Source organism: Protopterus annectens, chromosome 1.part0 (assembly GCF_019279795.1).
Source record: "Protopterus annectens isolate FY-2018-M chromosome 1.part0, PAN1.0, whole genome shotgun sequence".
NCBI classification, from domain to species: domain Eukaryota; kingdom Metazoa; phylum Chordata; order Ceratodontiformes; family Protopteridae; genus Protopterus; species Protopterus annectens.
In genome coordinates this window covers 1,316,366,231-1,316,384,971 of record NC_056725.1, presented here as the reverse complement: position 1 = coordinate 1,316,384,971, position 18,741 = coordinate 1,316,366,231, and the positions used below count along the sequence as shown (strand labels likewise).

General features: G+C 37.1%; 1 protein-coding gene across 1 annotated transcript in view; it reads right to left on the bottom strand.

The window, feature by feature from the left end:
- The window catches only part of LOC122797833 (extracellular serine/threonine protein kinase FAM20C-like), a 719,407-nt gene extending 704,192 nt beyond the window's left edge, over positions 1 to 15,215 (bottom strand). Inside the window, exons 1-2 of the mRNA XM_044066357.1 lie at positions 15,128 to 15,215; positions 14,316 to 14,843 (exon numbers count right to left, since the gene is read on the bottom strand). Of these exons, the coding sequence (XP_043922292.1) occupies positions 14,316 to 14,833 (518 nt within the window). The 5' untranslated portion in view covers positions 14,834 to 14,843; positions 15,128 to 15,215. The remainder of the gene's footprint in view (positions 1 to 14,315; positions 14,844 to 15,127) is intronic.
- Positions 15,216 to 18,741: the final 3,526 nt, after the last annotated feature.

Sequence of the window (18,741 nt, the reverse complement as noted above, 5' to 3'; positions counted from 1 at the left end):
GTAAGTTATCTTAGACTTGTGTTTTCTTTTAGAGATAGCTAGAACTAAAATGTTTATACTAAGTGTTTTTCTGTGATGTCAGAACTGTACTACTGAATTATTTTAAGTATTTCTGTGTGATCTCTGAACTCTTGACTAGCACTGACTGTGTAGTAGAAAGTATTGTCTTGTGGTTTTAATTATTTATTATTAAATATTTTAAAACCTTTTAACTGTGGCTGGTTTGTGTAGAGATAATTTAAGCTCTAGAGTACATTGTATACTTATAGAGTTTACTGTCCAAGTCACTCCAAATAAGCTTTGACTGATTAGTCGCACTTATCAATTGGATAATAATATTGCATAGTAATAATTAGACACCCTTTTAAGGGCCTTTGGGTAGCTGATAAATATTAGCTGGGTGGTGGCAAGTGGTACTACCATATAGTCTGGAAAAGGGGGCACAGCCGGAGAACCTGTGCCAGCCTTTCCCAGGAGTGTCGGTGTGGTTGTATAAACTTATCTCAAAGTGTATTTGTCAACTACTTGGGCAGGGACATGAAGCACTGGTTGGACAGAGAGGGTGCTGGAGATTTTAGCTTGCCCAGCTAGGCTGAGATCTGGACCCTATAGCTGTGCCAGTGGGGAGACTTATTGGCAATCTGGAGAGTAAAGGAGCAACCAGCCCCGGACTAACTGTCATCTCTGTGTGCTCATAAGGGAAATTGCACTTTACTGTGTGTATTTGTTATCCTTTCCTTGTATATGAGACGCACTCTCTGGTGTTAGTGGTGAGGATTGAGGATCCTTGATTGCTGGGCCAAGATACGGGTGAAACAGCGTTCACAATAGCATACATTTTCTGAAGGTTATGAAGTCTGAAACTGAAATACCTGACAATATTTGGAGACTACGACCCTCTGTGATTTGCCAGAAAACCACATTTTATGAGGAACAGATACAAAAATATAAGACAAAAATCTGGACAGTTGAGAGGTATGCTCTGGATCTCTCTCTCTCTCACACACACACACACACACACACACACATACACAGAGTCTCTGCTTATATACACACATTCACTCACACAAGATCGCCCTCACTATCTCCCGAGCTCTCTCTCTCTCTCACACTCAGTCTCCTCTGCTTCCATACATGCATTCAGTCACACATGCAAACATAAACACACACTTTCCTGTTTCCCTCGCTCGATCGCTCTCTCTCTCTTATTCTCATACATGCATACACTCTCACACGCACACTTTATTTTAATTTTTTTTATTTTTTTTATTTTACACTCGCTAAACAGCAAAAGTGCTGAGTTTTGTTTTGGAACATTACCCCACCAGATGCACAGTAGCAAGGACAGCCCAAACCCTGCCCTCTACTATATGTTCCCCTGTAATTGCTAGTCTTACTATGAATAAACATGGGATAGCCAACATCACCAAATAGAATATGGAAAACAGTATAGTTGAATCAGCATGCTGCTGCAAGTGTGTGTTAACGTATGTTAATCAAAACTATACAATGTATGCATATTCGCTGTTGCTGTTAAATACATAAAATGGAAGTGAATATATTTTACAAAAGTACACTCTAGCAAGTGGAATGGCAGTTGACTGTGGAGCCTCACTGTCTGAGAATTATTCCCAGGTGGGTTGGAGGTGGGGCGGTTGGGGCTGCAGACTTTACTAACTGACAATCAAGTACCACTTGTTTTTTCTCATGTGGACTGGTATGGCATGTCAAATATTACTACAAATAGTGAACAATTTCAATAAAGTATATTCTGATTAAAATCAATTTTGATAAGCCTGATTTTCAATACCGGCTATTCCATGCCCACTGCGTGAAATAAATTATTGCATAGCAGGTAACTCTCATGAAAACTATAGTTAAAAAAGGTAGGGGGTGTAGAGGGGCTTGCCCCCCTGCGAAAGCAATCTGAAGCACAAAAGTATAGTTAAGAAAGGTGGAGAGTGCAGGGGTGCTTGCCCCCATACAAAAGCAATTTAAAGCGCAAACTTAGGTGGGAGTGTAAAGTACTGCATACATACTGCCCTTCTGACCCACTAATAGTTGAACCTGTCCTTATATCTCTTAATTAAAGGATACACAATACACACAATAGCTAGCTTGTAATGGCTGTATTTTGAGAACCGCGACAAATAGTCATAGATGGAATATTCAGAATGAATATTCAACAGGTTGCTGGATAATCTGCATGCCTTGTCACTCAGCCGTATTTTGCATGCAACGTCACACAAGCTTGCCCTGTCAATCATACAGGCCACGCCCACTTTGCACAAAAATCACGGTGGGGTAATGTTCCAATACAAAGCCAAGCGCTGCTTAGCAAGTGTAAAATAACAGCTCGGTCACTCTCACTTTCACTGGCATGCACACATACACTCAAACACAGTCATAAATGCACACACACCTACTTTTTTTTTTTTAGTTGTCTTCTTTTTAATATTTTACACTTGCTAAACAGCAAAACTGCTGCTTAGCAAGTGTAAAATAATGGCTGCTGCTCAATTTTCTCAGTCCAGGCTCCACGGCAGCTTGATATGTTGCAGTGAAGTGGCGGACTCGTTCTTCTCAGCAGGCACTATTTGTATATTAATACCCTGCTAGAGAATGCTCGGATAGTCAGGATACTGATGTACAGTAAGCCCATTGTCTGAGCATATATACTATCTTCAAGATCATTGTACATCAGAGAAGTGGAAACACTCCAAGATATTGCAGTTTCAGAGTTGTTGCATACTCTTCCTTATCATACTTAAAGTTTTGGTCTTCCAAGAATCACATTTATTCTCCTCACACTTTTAACATGTGCCCATGTTCATCTGCTAAGGTGTACCCGCCTGCTGAAGTATCCGGTAATTCTGTCAAGGATTTCTGCTGAGACAAAAAGAGGATTCTGGAGCAGAATTTGAAATGATATTGAATGCAAACTGTTGGTTGTGCTGATGAACAGACTGTATAAGAAGTATACCATTAAATAACAATAAATGACAAGTTGTATGCTTATTGCTTTATTATTTAAGCAGCATTTTTCATAATCCTCATTCTGTGTAAACACATAATTTTGTTTTACCACATTTAAAACCTCCAACACAAATATTTTAAGTTATGTGGTGGGTATTCAGCTCACCTATCATACTGTTAGGATAAGACATTCCTGTGAGTCCATACAGAACATTTTATTGAGATGGGGTTGACATTAATGAAACTCAAGGCGAACCATTGACTTCTAAGGCTCGTTCTAGCAGTACTCTGTAAGAACTGAGTGAGAGTGTCAGGCAGATCTTCACTTTACACCATGTATGCAAATCAAGGAAGAAGGGAGACACTATATTATACGTTGCACTATACTATATATTGTTCGTTTTGAATAAATTGTTCTGTTGTTGAACTAGGGGCTAGCAGTTTGCTTTATTTATTGTTACTGTTTAAAACCTTTTACAAGAAAGGAGACATGACCAGATACTTTTATCTAGTTTCAGTCTGCTAATTAACAATGGTGTACATTGATTACAGTGCCTACAATATAGTTTTAGCATTGTTAGGTTAAGAATACAAACATCTAACCACTTCAATAAAAAAGGCAACAGTTCTAGAAATATAGTAAAAGTGTTAAATTTGAGTAAATATTATGGAAATGTATATGAAATAACCAGGCTTACCACTCCTTAATTTGGGTAATGAGCAGGTTTAATTTGCTCAGAAATGGCAAAAATGTATATGATATTTGGCAATTATATTATTGTCCTTACTGTCAGAGAAGATTAAAAACAATAATGCTTCATATGGCCAGAGAAAAAGGTTCATAACATGTATATTCACACTGGCAGCTGTGGCAAACAAATGCTGAGATATAGTCAAAACACACAAATTATTTTGAACCCAAGAAAGACACCACAATTGAATGTATGCAGCTTTACAAAGTCAGTGCAAGAGAGCAGTGAAACTCCCGATAAATGTTAAATAAGATCAAGGATGCTCGCCAAGAGCTGTAATTTTTCTGACATTGCAGTTACAGGAAAATAATGCAATATACTCTTTCAAAAAACTTAGGGACAAATTCACTCAAAGGAACCTCACCTGATGTTAAAGATTTGTTATAATGTTGCTGAACTCTACAGCTTTCAAAGTTACTGTTTAAAGGAATAAAGGAAGAATGGAAACATGATATACATCTACTGGCAAACGTCAGTATAGCTAACAAACTAAAAAGTATATAAAGCTTTATAGCTATAAAGAACACACAAACACAGAGTAATGCAGTGTATGACCTTGATTTCATCATATCTAAATCATGGGTGACTTCATTGCGAGACACACTGATGCACCACTCACTAGAATGTGGATTCACCATATCATGCCACTACTCAAGTCATTGCACTACAAGTACACGTCTGACTCAGTCATTGCTCACATGGGTGTGAATGACTGAGATTTACCATTCTGGACTATATGAAGATAGGCATGGTGAAAGTCTTGGAATACGTGCCTGAGGCTGGTACGAACTTAACTTTTAGCAGCTTTCAATCATTACCAAGAATGATACTGCAATACAAATAAAATATTATTGATTTCAATAACTGGCTTAACTTCTGGGTCAGTCAAAGGTGGTATAATATGTATCAGCCTGGAAACAGATGGTAGACAGTACAAACTGCTTTGCAAGGATAGCCTACATGTTTTCTCCAAAGCTTCTATATATTAGCTAAATATTTTTCCACCCTATAGTGCCTTTTTAAGCAATGTCAGTCTTTTAAAGCTTCCAGCATAATGAAACAGAATCCAGACAGCATTAAGGTATTGCTGCTCAATGTGGAGGCCTTAACAAACAGCTCCCCTCTCTACAAGCACTACTTACCCTGGAAAATGCATGATTACATAGTCCTTGTTCAAAGTCATTGAAAGCACTAAATCAGTGCATGGTTTCAATACCTATCACATGTTCAGACCCACCATATTAAATGAAAACACTAGAGGCAGTAGTCTCTCCATATTCTTAAAAACACTTTATCTCCAAATTAATTAAGATAAGATAATGACCTGGAACTCCCACATGTCCAACTTATTATTAAGAAATCCCCTTATATCATAGCTAACTTTAGACCCCCCCTCTATGTCTTCCACAGTCCACACATACCTAACTAGTATGGAGTCCCTATGTATTAAGACAAGCACCTTTCTCCTTGGAAACTTTAGCTAAACCTCCATGAAGTAGGAGACATACATCCTCAGATATGTATGCTCAAAGAATTCTAGACTTCATTAACAACCTCCCTTGATCATTTAGTCTTCACTACAACCAGAGGGCTATAGAATCTCAGAGTTTGTCCTTACCAACACATGAAAGCTTTGCAACTCACCAATCATAATCTCTCTGGTCAAATCATAATACAATTCAATTATATTCACAATAAGCCTGAAGCCTGAAGCATCTTCCAATATTTAGGTATGCAGAGGCTATGCAAAGGCTAATCTACTAGAACTGAGTGATCACCTAGCTAAATTTAAACATCCTTTCCATCTTGCTGACCCCACTGCTTGTGCAGAATCCTTCACTGCCAAATCTAAGCATGTGTAATTAGCTCCATAAGTGTGTCTGTCCCCTGAAAAATAAACTGCCAAATTCAAACACACACCCCTATGGTGCAACTCAAATATAAATAGGCTCTATAATAAAAGGGAAAAACTCATTGCATATAAAAAGAAATCTAACTTTCAAGATGACAAACAACACTCTTGCTAAATGAAACAAAGCACTCCATACACTGATCAAATCAACCAAAGCCAGACATGAGGCCAAAATAGCTAAACAAGGAAAGGATAACCACAAAATCATCTTTAATTATGTTAGAAAACTCAGAAACAATGACCAGCACTGCACAGAGCTAGTAGTAAATATCACATACTTGGACCCAGAGAAAATAGCTAAACTACTGTTGGACAAATTTAGCTGAAACTTCACCTCACTCTCCCCTCAAATATTCTCAGACCGCAAGCCTACAACTGCATCCCCAATCTCCCAAGAACAAGCTCTCAAGAGTCTATCTAAGAACAATAACACTATATCAATGGGGCCAGTTAACATTACAGGCTGCCTACTGGTCACCCTCAAACATGACTTGTCTAATCCCCTGCAGAAGCTATTCAATATCAGGCTCAAACAGGCTTCATGCCAGATAAATGGAGGACAACAATTGTCATTCTCTTGGACAGTAGTGGGCTTCAGAGGACCTGGGTAATTACAGAGATATAAGCCTGGCCAGCCTCATCTGTAAGGCTATGGAAAGGATCATCATGGAATAAACAAACAGGGATATAGGTAACCTTCAGACAGTTGACCTAACCCAGTTCACATTCATCAAGGGCAGGTCTTGCCTATTTAACCCAAGCAACTTCTTTATAAAGGTTAATGAAGTAATGACCAAGAGCTTAACAGCACACACCACATATTTAGGCCTTGCAAAGGCATTCAACACCATCCCATACTAAGGCATTGCAGATAAACTTTCTCAACTAAATGTCAATCCTTATGTAACTCTTAGGATAGTAAATTGGCTCACAGAAAGTTAGACTAGGTGGCTGTACTTCCCCCAAAAGACATGTCACTAGTGATATACTTCAGGGTTCAGTCCTTGGGTCACTCCTCTTTGGCATTTATATCTCAGAAGTCAAAGCTAATGTTAAGGGTTTGTGACTGACCAAGTATGAACATGACTGCAAACTTGGTGTCATCATAAACTCCCCAGAGTACACCAAAATACTGCAAGAGGGCCTGTCCCAAGCAAATAGCTGGTGTAAAAACTATTGACTAATATTAAATGCCAGGAAGTGCATAAATATATCCTTTGGTAAGCATGACTCCACTTGTAACTATCTCATTGACAACACACCCATGAGAACTGATGAACCTATGCTGACAATAAACTATTGGTTGGTCACCGTATATCCACTGTTGTAAGGAAGTCCTTTTTCATTGTACAGCTGATATCAAAAAGTATTTTATCTATATAAAAGGATGTAATTGTCCCACTGTACTCATTAAGCTGATCACTGAGTATAATGCCTCTTTCAGTTTGTACTTGTGCAAACACTTGTAAAAACTGGAATGACCACAATGCTTTCTCACTACAAAATCAAGGACCTAAATCGCAACTTTGACAACCATCTGAAAGTCTTGCTCCTCTTCTCACTTTCATCCTGGCCTTTGAAAGGGGATGTCAGCCTCATTTTTACAGCTTCAAGAGACCCTATTTTGCCATACCTATTGCACATTTGCAAGTTCAGTGGTATCATAAACACCCGCTGAAGGGATCTCAATTTCCTTTTCAAAACAAATAAGAACATGTTGGAGGGAGAGGCTTGTATGCCACAGAATTAGAGACTATCAGTGTCAGTGACACAACAGGTAGCACACTTGTCTTTGGTGCTGGAAGACCAGAAGGTTACAGATTCCTATTCCCAGTCCATGGGATTGGCTTGCTGACACTGCAATGCAGTAATAGGGGGTGCTGCACTCTGGAGGTTGTTGTCCTATGAATGAGATATTAAACCAAAATCTTATATGCTTAAGTTGGTGGTAGCTAAAGTAGATGTAAAAGATCCCACAATGCATATCAAAAAGAGTAGAGGAATTTCTCTGGTGCTCTGACCCCACTTCCCCTATAATAGCATAAATACCACCTTAGGTCCCCACTAAAAAGAGGCCACTAGCCTCATTGAGACTAACCTAATCAACAAAAAATAACTGCATCTATAAACCTATTTCCCACTCCATATAAAGCAAAGTATTCTTACTCTGTTTAAATGTAATTTGGACACACAGATGGTTAACCACAGGTTCACCACTGGTTTAGCACCCTTTTCCCTTATGGATAGGGGAAACCTTTTAAATGACCCAACATATCTTGTTCAGCCCATCTCTGGGTTATAAGGGCTAAAATCTACTATGGGAATGTAAGGTTAGACTTTTTAAGATCCTCCTAGATCAGTAGCCTAGAAAGTACATAAGAACTCATGAAAGCAACTTAATTTTAGTTACAAATCATAAATTAGTAATTAACCAGAGAGCACATGAAAAATAAATCAAAATGAAATGAATAAAAATCATGAGAATATGGAAAGCCAAAGGTTACAATCTATGTACAACGATACCTCAGTTTCAGTACTTGGGACCAGTTACAAACATCATTAATGAAACCATTTTTTTCTAGTTCACATACAAAATTAATTCTTAAAGTCTTGAACTCTAAAATCTTCTCTTGTAAAGAACTCTGTCAATCAAGGGGATATTTAACACAGTGATTACAGCCAAGAATAATACAATCAAGCCAGAAATGTATGCAATCAAAGGAACTGGAACATCATTGTTGCAACATCTCTAACTATACAGGATGCATCTTGCCAAGCTTCAGGTAAAAAATTGGACAAATAAGTAATTCCATTGGAGAGTCTTCAATATTCTATAATAATGCGGATTCAAGTTTGATTATTTCTATCAGTAAGGGTAATTGTGTAATAGACAGATTTCCTACAAGGGTGCCCATTCCTCTTTTGTATTTAGTTTAGGGGATCAGTTTGATAATAGATCCTGTCAGAGCTGTCTTTCATTTACTCTCAAACTCTTAAGGAGTACGCAAAATCTTTAAAGTTAGTTTGGAGAATAAGCACTTAAACATTTGACTCCAAGTCCATAGCAAATGAATCTCTTTCAGCAGACCTCCTTCCAGCTGAGGAAAAATAAAAAGGTGTTAAAAGATGCATCTGAGGAAAACGCTGACATGTAAGTCTGAGGTCTTAAGGTGCTTTCACAGCCCACAGAATATCAGTCCATTACTCTTGGTCACACTAAGGTGTCCCCTCAAAAGGCCCAGGATTTAAGCACAAACATTCAGACCATATATCAAACTTGGCTTAGAATGCAGAATCTAGGATCATAATCACCAAGGATGAGGGAGCTACTCACCATGTATCTTTGCTGTAACTCAGGCCTTGGGACACCCTTCTGAAGACATTAAGGCTAGAGACTCCTAAAAAGTGGATTGAAAAGACAAAACATCTGTCACCTTCATCTACCATTTCTACCCCCCTACCCCTTCTACTCAGAAAACTTCTCATGAAGACTGGTATAATTTTGCTTAAGGCCCATTTCACAAATACCATCTTCACTTCCAGCTTCTATATGAGTTAAAAGAGAAAGATCCCCCTCTTATTCAGATGAGAAGTTTTTTTTTTCTGAATCAGATATTGAGGAGTCTCCCAATTATCCTTTGTTTCTCAATTTGAGGATTCCATTTCCTCAGACATTGCCCACCAAAGAAATTTATTTTGGAGATACAAGTTCAAGAATGAAGAAATATTTTAAATGCAAGGGTAAGAAAGTGTGACAATCTCAGAAGATATAGTTTGAATTATTGGGTATGGATTCCCCTAAACCAGTAACCATTCCTTCAGTTTTAAGGGCCCTGAATGATACATTTCCTTCTGCCTATGTTTCCACTGATATCCAACCCTACTGCCACTAAGAACCTTCATAGATTTTACATGGTGTGTAACACACGCACACACACACACACACACACACACATACACACACACACACACACACACACACACACACACACACACACACACACACAAACCCTATTGCAGACCCTGCTATTATTTCTATGGATGGTGACAGAGCTTCTAAGGCATTTTCTACTTCTAATCGTGTCCCAGATGATAAGCTGATACAAGGAGTGAAATGATTCTAGTTGTCCCTTTTTTCCTAGATATCAAAGGAGTTATTCATTTTTTCTGGTCCGTTTTTCTTTAAATCCTTTACAGCCTCCCAGAAAAAGATATCTGGAAAACAATATAAGAAGAAATGGCATCTTATGTATCTGAACAACAGTTAGTAACAAATAGTTCTAAACAGAGTAGATCTTCTTACATAGGACAAGGGATCCTTAATCTACCCTAGCATTTAAAATCTAAACCTTACAGTTTGAATGACAGAATTTTGATCCCCTTTAGACACATTTTTTTCAGGACATGCAGCAGGTATTAGAAGAGTTTATAAATCATATGACTACAAACTATGATTAGCAAAAAGAAAAAGATTTTCCATCTGGTGCCATAAATAAGATCAAAATCCATCTGTTGTGCTCCTTTGGTTTTCCAGTACTAATATAAATTGCTCAATTCTGGTCTATGATACACTTCAATAAAGGTAAATGTTTTGGACATTTCTACTTGTCTGCTTTTGGATCTCTCCTTTTCTTCTTCACCTGAAGTCAAATGGTTTTTGAAAGGGGTTTTGCATATTAGACCACCTAGAAAAGAAGTGACACCTCCTTGTGATCTCAATTTTGTTCTGAAGAAGTTAAAGCTCTCTTCTTTTGAACCTGCAGATGATACTTTCTAAAAAAATTTTAATATGGAAGACTGATTTACTTACTGCTCTGACTTCTGCTAGATGACATACAGGTCTTTATTTCTATGTATCCTTTCATGATTTTCCAAAGGAACAGGGTAAGTCTGAGCTCCAACTCATCTTTCACGCCAAAGGTTGTCACTGATTTTTTGAAAGTCTAACAAACTTTTTGTATACTTTGATGGCAAAAAAAAGGACAGGCAGTTTGTAAACAAACTGTCTCTAGATGACTATCTCATGCTATCAAGTCTTGTTACTCTCACCATGGAAAAAGCCACCTCTGAAAATCAGCACTCACTCTACTAGAACTCTGGCTGCTTATGAGGTTTTTAAAAAGGGGTTAACTCTAGGACTATCCTAGATCTTCTGAGCACACCTTTACTAGGCACTACAAACCTGATACAGTCTCCATACCTAAAAATGGCTTTGCAAACGTCATCCTTTAAGGAATTATAAATACTAATCTTTCTCCAGCAACAAGTTCTTCCTAAGATAAGGCAAATCATCCAATAGAGTTATGGCACCAGCAAAAGTGATGTAATAAAGAACATAGTACAGTCAGGTAAGTTAACTTCCCATAACAGTAGATGTTCGCATGGATCATTATTGCAGTATTATCACCCACCCACCTTCTCCCTTTTCTTCCTGCTCTTTCCTTACTTGGGGTGGGGTACACTTCTTTGCCTTTGCCCTTCTATCATGACAATCTCTGCTGGTTTTGACCTAATTGCTAGAGAGTTCAGGATTCAGCCTATCATTTGCATAAGAAAACTCTTGAGCTTTTTACTCCTGTACATCCATCTTAAACCATAAATACTAAGAAAGGTTATACTGAGTGCGAAGAAGGAACCCAAAGTTTTGTAGACTGGTCAGACATCCGATTCTTAGCACGATAATCCCATGTAGTTACAGTAACTGCAACAGAGATATATTTTAATATCTACTAGTGTTGTAAATTAACTTACACAACACTATTTTTGATTAAGCTGCTGAATTTTTTATCTAGTAACATGAAACCAGAATCACTATGCTCAGCCTAGAAAAAGTATATGCAGAAATACTTAATGACATAGCACAATTGAGCAACTTCTGAGTTAATCCGCACAAAGACACAGCAGTAAAGCCTGTGTGCTCATCTCATTGAAGACTACTCTGCATCAGGAGCTAAAGATTAAAGAAATAATGAATAAAGTTAGGAGAGAATAAGCAATTCTTTCATCATTATTCATTTAATAAAAGTATTTTGGTCCTTAAACCTAAGCATGCTACTCTGCAGTCTCAGAGTTGGTATATATATATATATATATATATATATATATATATATATATATATATATATATATATATATATATATATATATATATAAATCCCCTCCATAGATGGGCTTGCCCTTCTGGGTAAAACATTGGTTTCCTTTGAATGATTGAATGACTGAATTAACAAATGACTGGAATAACCAGAACAGATGATTTCCCCATTATATATCTTGAATATCTCCAACCAAACTGATAGACGATCCACCATAAGTATCATCACCATGCTTACAACTCTGAACTATAAGAAAGCTTAGTTGAATGACATTAACCAAATGAGGCCACAGTTCAGATCTAACTGAACTTCAAACTGTGATCGTTGAGGCATCATCAGTACTTTCAGGCTAAATATAATCTATTTGGTTTTGCATAAGACAACTCAAGATGAGGTTCTGTGAGTGTAGATCTGCTGTATCAGTTGCATTTGACTTTGTGTTTATTTAGGAAGGTTGTAGAGGTAGCCCACAAGTTATTTCAAATGAGTTAGCCCCTTTGGGGCACTGACTGATACCTTTCTCTGAGATCTCTTAATCACATTTATTTTAGGGATGAAATGAAGCTGCCACTTTCCACTTCATGATACTTCACAGTTCTATGCTGAGTTTACAGTAACGCGTGAGATGGACTTACTGGGTTAGGGCAAAATTGGAAAATAGCCAAGAAGGATAGTAAATCCTGCACAAAGGTAATAACAAAAAAAAAACAACTTTTATAGGGAGATGTTCTGTGATACTAATGCAGACAATATATTGATGTCAACAAGCAGCAGTCTATGGCTGGATTCATACTGAAAATAAACAAGAAAAACAGCAACTTACATAGCTAGGTAATGCCTATTGTCTAACATCAAAGGAATAAATGCGTATATCAAAGTCCCCCACCAGTGATAGCTTACAATAATTAAATAAAATAAATTGCTAGCAATAAAATCTCAATTCAGAAACTAGAGAACAAATATTAAGTAAACATCTTAACTACTGATCTTCATTAGTCATTACAAGTGGTATTATCTCAGAAGAGTTTAGTTGTGTGGTTGATTGCTCAAGCATTCTTTCCCTATCCAAAGGTATCAGTGAGCAAAACACAGGATTGCAATACAGAATGTGGAAACACTTTTAAAAACAAATTCATACATGCACTGCAGACGTGATTGGATAAGCAGCATCTCATTCAATTGCAGTAAATGGCAACTAATATGCTCTTTAAGTAGTTCTCTTTGCTCTGCAATATCTGTTAATCTGTGCAAACCTCTAATTTATTGCATTTAAGTCTCATTCTTACTCAGAGTAGGATTTTGTTTAAGTTACAGAGATTCTAGCTTGGCTGTAGTATTTTCTAGGATTTGATCACTACAGGCTTCTATAGATGACAATTCTGTTGTCATTACTACCACTTTCCTGTTCGTTGGCACAGCTCCAGGGATCTAAGAAATATTTATTATATAGTTTTAACAATGAGTCTTTAAACCCGAATGATTCATTACAGACAAAAGTAGCCCAATGCCCATTGCAATATCGGTACCTTACTTGTCCATACACCAAAAATGCAAAGGTTCTACCACAAGTCATCTTATATGACAGATCATACCCTTCAGACATGTGTGGGATACCAGCTTCATTTTGAATAATGCATATCATGTGTAGCTGCACTGTGAAAGGTAACAAAATATTTATTCTAATAAACGTTAAACATATATAAGAGTTGTGTGTTTAGAAAGTAGCTGCCAAAATCTTAAGTATTTTATATGGTATGAAATGTGCGGTTTCATTTTTCTTACTTTTGCAGTATCGGCTATTTAAGCTCTCCTCACTTCTTGTGTATAGGGGAGTACCACTATGATATTCTACAGCTGTTCAGACTCTACACATTTCTGTATGTATGCTAATGGTACAACAGGCAATGGCACTTGCCTGTAGTCATGCCTTCTATCACATTGTGTCTCCTACCATTCCCCAGCAGGATTTTTATTTTATTTTATTTTTTTTTTGCCCTTTGGTAACTATGAAAGTCCGACTCAGCCAGTGGCCTTTTTTAGCAGAGGACCAGTGAGAAACGCTCCACTACAATTTCAAAACAAGTAAATTAAACAATCTAAACAATAAGACTAAACAATGCTTTGCCTCCGATGAAAATGATGAGCTATTTGCCTGGACTGAATGTAAAGTGGGTTAAGACCAGAGCCCTTTTTCTGTGCTGACCTAGGACAGAACTCAGAGAGATGTGTAATGGACAACATACACCAGTAGAGTTCATTGTATAAAATATTATAATTCAAACATTTGTACAAGAGTTTTGAGTTGGATGGAGTAAGAAAAAATGACAGCACAGTCAGAAGCTACTAATTGTTCCAATATAGAACGTTCATCCTGCTGGATTCACCAAAGGGACACCAAAAGGACTACTTCAGGAATATTAGCTAGCCATTTTTCTGCTTAATATTTGCTTATCAAACAGTGATACAAGTTAATAATCATCATGCCCCCAAAACAAAGTTACCAGAAATGGAAACACTACATTTACATATTTTCTGTGCAATTATGTTGAATGAAGACAAAAAATGACAAAAAGATCTCACCATTCATCACTGTTACTGTCACGAGCCATAAATTTAACATCAGGATTCACTGTAAACAATTTGTCATCTTCTGTTCGTGCTGGCAGTTGAATCTTGTAGAGTGGATGTTCAAACAGAGCTGTAAGTTTTGAACCCAAGTATCCTGGGCTTTTCCTCATCAATCCAGTTTGCACCTTTTCTACCACTGTGCCTGCGTTAATGTGAACCGGTTGACTAGAGCCACTCACTTCCTGAGCCTTTTCAACAGACTGAGACGATTTGTTTGAAGAGCCTTGGCTGCTGAAATCTTGCAGTACCCGGAGAGAACTCCTCACTTGGCTTTTTACTTTGGTATGCTCCAGTACCCGAGAACCATGGGAACCATCAGCTTTCTTTAGACATCCACAAGCATTTTTAGATTTCAGCTCCAGCATTGGTACAATGTCAATCATCATATGTGACAGAAATGTCAAAAGAAGTAAAGTAAAAATAAGTAGCCTGAATTTCCTCTGTACCATAGACTGAATTCGTCGTAACATTTTAATGCACCTAAAAATTTATACAATGAAAACATTCCAGAAATTAGTAAGGGTCTTAGGAAAACAGTGTCTTTATTATAGTTTACATCTTAGATGCAGTTAAAGGATCTTCTAATTGTCTGGTTCATAAACCTGATTTTCAGATGACTAAGTAAAAAAAAAAGAAAAATAAGTGATAAAATAATGAGTAATTTGGGAAACATTTAACACTTGAAATTACACAGCGTGTTTTAGTTTTAAGTTACTTAACAAGCTAAAGGTTAAAACAAGTATTATAGAAATAGTGGAGAATACCTTCAAAGTTCAGGTTTGATCTGAACTGGAAATGTAAAAAAAAAGTTAATCTGTTTGTGTCTGGAAAAGGAAATGTGACTCCAGTGAGAGAGATATATATACAAACAAGAAGGAATGAGATCATCTCTACACTCCGGGATACACAGTTCTTTTATCAGTGTAAATAATAAGAAAAGGGCAGCTTGTCCCAGGGTTAACTTGAACTGCAAAACTACTGATCAATATTTTCTCATCTACAGGTAATTTCTGCAAAGTGATGGCCCAATACAGAGATTTCTCATGACTGTCACAATAGTTGCATATTGTTACAGTTATAGCCACAAAAGTATATACTTTCATTAATAGTTCATTTGCTTACCTGCTCATTGTTTTAATCAAGCTCACATGAGGGAACGATATTCTACTATATAGGAAGCAAACCATGATTTAAGCCGTTAGTCTAGACCTTTGTTTTCATCATGTTGCAATATGTGAGTGTATGTACAGATATAGGTGAAAATAAACTGTATGTATAAATTGTTAACATTTCCTTACATTATGTTCCATTAACCATTTATGGAATATAAACTGTAGCAGAGAACAGATCACTTGTCTATTAAAAAAAAGCATGGCTTTATTGAATACAAACATAAAAATATGTAAGCTCTTTACATATAATCCTGAATAATGACAAAACAGCTTGAAGTGCCTTTAAGTATTTTCACATACAACTTAGTCTAGTCTCTCTCTTAATAAATTTGTCTGAGTTTCCAAACAGCTCTCTTTCTGGTTTTCATAGAGCAGGAAAGCTGTACAGGTTCCCTTTGATGTCTTCCTACAAGTCTTTCATTTATCTACAGTGCTTCATCCAGAACTGTTGTTCCAGCCACAATATCTCCATCTATGAAAGGTCAGCAGCACTGAACTGGCTGAGTTTAGCCCTCCTTTTTATAAACTACAGACTGGATCCATTATTCAATAAACCTGTAATAACCTACTCTAATGAGTATAGCAAGGTTCCTGACATTCTTAAAGGAATATCTATATTTAAGGAAACTGTTTAATTTACAAAAACTTAACACATCAATTTTAAATATGATTTTTAAAACAGTGTGTATATTCTTTTAAGTCAGTCTCATTTCATTTTGGTATACCATTTGGCAAAAACCACCACACTGTGCTACACTGACCGTCCTCAGCTTCAAATCTTCAATTTCAAGCCTGCTTGATGGACTTTAAGCCCCAGACAAGCCATGTGCACTGTGATGGGTTGAATCTGGGCAGTAAGGGAAGAGCCACCTACACAAATTTATATTTATATTGGCTGCCAGTTTAACCACATGGGGGCATGGTGTGCAATCATTGTAAGCAGAGCATCCACTTGATCAACAAGCATTCCTATCTATAGCAGAATACTTTGTTTACGTTCTATTCATCTAATGCCACACACAAAACATCTATTACCTATTAAAGGCCTGTGATGGCACAACCCTTTGGCATACAGCTGATATATAAAAGTAAATTCTAAAAGTCCTGCTAAAATTTGAAGCTGTTAAGACAGGTTTGGAACAACTTTGTCTGTTTTTATTGTCCACTTCACTTAAAGGAGTGTCTTTCCTGTTGCCATGTCTGCAATAGGGTATGCTACTGATGCAAAATAAGGTATAAACTTTAACAACTCACCCCAAGCATGCCCTCATTGCCTTCTCATTGCCTGGAATAGGCCAGTTTCTCAGTGCTTCCAGTTTTTCCTTCTGAGGACAAACAATTTCCCTACCTATTATGTAGCCTAAATATTTTACTTCTGTCATGCCTACCTTGATATTGAAGGCATTAAAAGTCAACCTGTCTTGTCTCATAGAGTCTAGTAAATACTCTACCTAAGCTTGATGGAATTCTCAGTTCGGAAAGAGTAATTTAGTTATTGTGTAGATAAGCAACTCTATCCATTACATTCTGGATGGTTGAAGGCTTTGTGTACCATAAAGGGAAGGACAATACACTAAAATAAGCCCTTTGGTGTTCAAAATGATGTGTTTACCTAGCTTCATCTTTAAGAGGGATCTGCCAACATCCCTTTGTTCATTCTACTCTGGTCAAGAATCTTTCCTTTACCAAACTTTTATTATTCCGTCATCCCAAAGCTTTGAGCAATTGTCAGATGTTGAAATGCTGTTCATCTTCCCAAAATCATTATAGAACCCAACTGTTTCATCAGGCTTTGCAGTTGTGGCTGGTCTGTTTTCTTCCTGACACTTCTATCACCCCAGTCTTAGCTTTTTTAATACTCCATCTTGTGCAGACTTTCTGTGTGACTCTGGTATTTCAGTAAGATCTTGCGTTAGTCTTTCTCCCCTAGAATAGTCTCGATATGTGTTGAATCAGATTTATTCTGCAAGGTAGTTCTGAAAACACTTCACTGTTTTTTAAAAGAGACATCCTTTTCTCTTGTTTCTGTGGGTTAGACAGTGTGTCATATACCTGCACTGCAGGCATAGGTGTCAGTTTTCTTTATACTTCAGGACTACTAATTTCAGCCATTAAGTTGACTACACAGGTCTGCACTTGTTTTCATGGTTTCAGAATTTTGATACAGTGCATTTATCCTGGCCTTCTCCTATCAGTCTGTCTAAATCTATAGTTCATAACATTTATTTTTTTCTCCTAGTTCAAATGGATCCTGCCTCTTCATCAAAATTTTGTTTTCAGTAGCTAGAACCAAAGCTTACACCTGGTCCACAGCTTTGAACTGGTTTAGTCTTTGCATTTCTATTCTACACCCCTTGTAGTGTAGCCTGAGCTCTTTCTATATACTCCCTTACAGTGGCCATTAATACTTTCAGTCTATTCTGTAAGTGGATATAATTGTCATAATACTTGTAAATGTGATTTCTCTTCCTCCCAAGTGTTTCAGGTAATATGTAGAAATGCACAAGGATGTCCACCATATAGTTATTCAAAACAACTGCAACTTATTGAACCTTCTAGCATTTCTCTAATGGCAAGTAGAAGGCATGGTATTACCTTGTCCCTATTTTATACAACCTTCCCTGATAACTTTCCTTAACAAAGACTTTAATGTTCAGTTAAAATGCATCTTGAACCCATCTATATGGGGATGGTATACTTACAGTTTTGAATTGCTTGACATTAAAGTACTGATACAGTTGGTGTATTATCCAGGACATAAACTGAGTCACCTGGATAGAGTTTCCTTTAGAATCCCTACTGTAAAAGTGATCAAGAATAATTCCATAGCTATAGACTTGGCATTGGCTATATGATCAGTGTTCTTTGTTGTGTAGTTCAAAATGACTAAAGCATACTGAAAGCCATTTCCGGGTTTTATGAATGTCCTGACAAATATCCATAACAATATCCTCAAATAGTACATTTATATTAAGTGTTGGAAACAAAGGCTGTTTAAGCCTGTGTAAAAGTTTGTCTTCTGACTTTAAGGGCAGCAAGCATAGAAGTTTTTAACTTCATTCATTATTCTGGGCCAATAAAACATTTTTAGGATCTATCCTTTAGACTTTTCCTTCCCGAGGTGTCCCTAAAGTACACAAATATGCACAAACATCATTGTTTGGTTTCAGAACAATCTGGCCACTAATATTCATTATACTATTTCT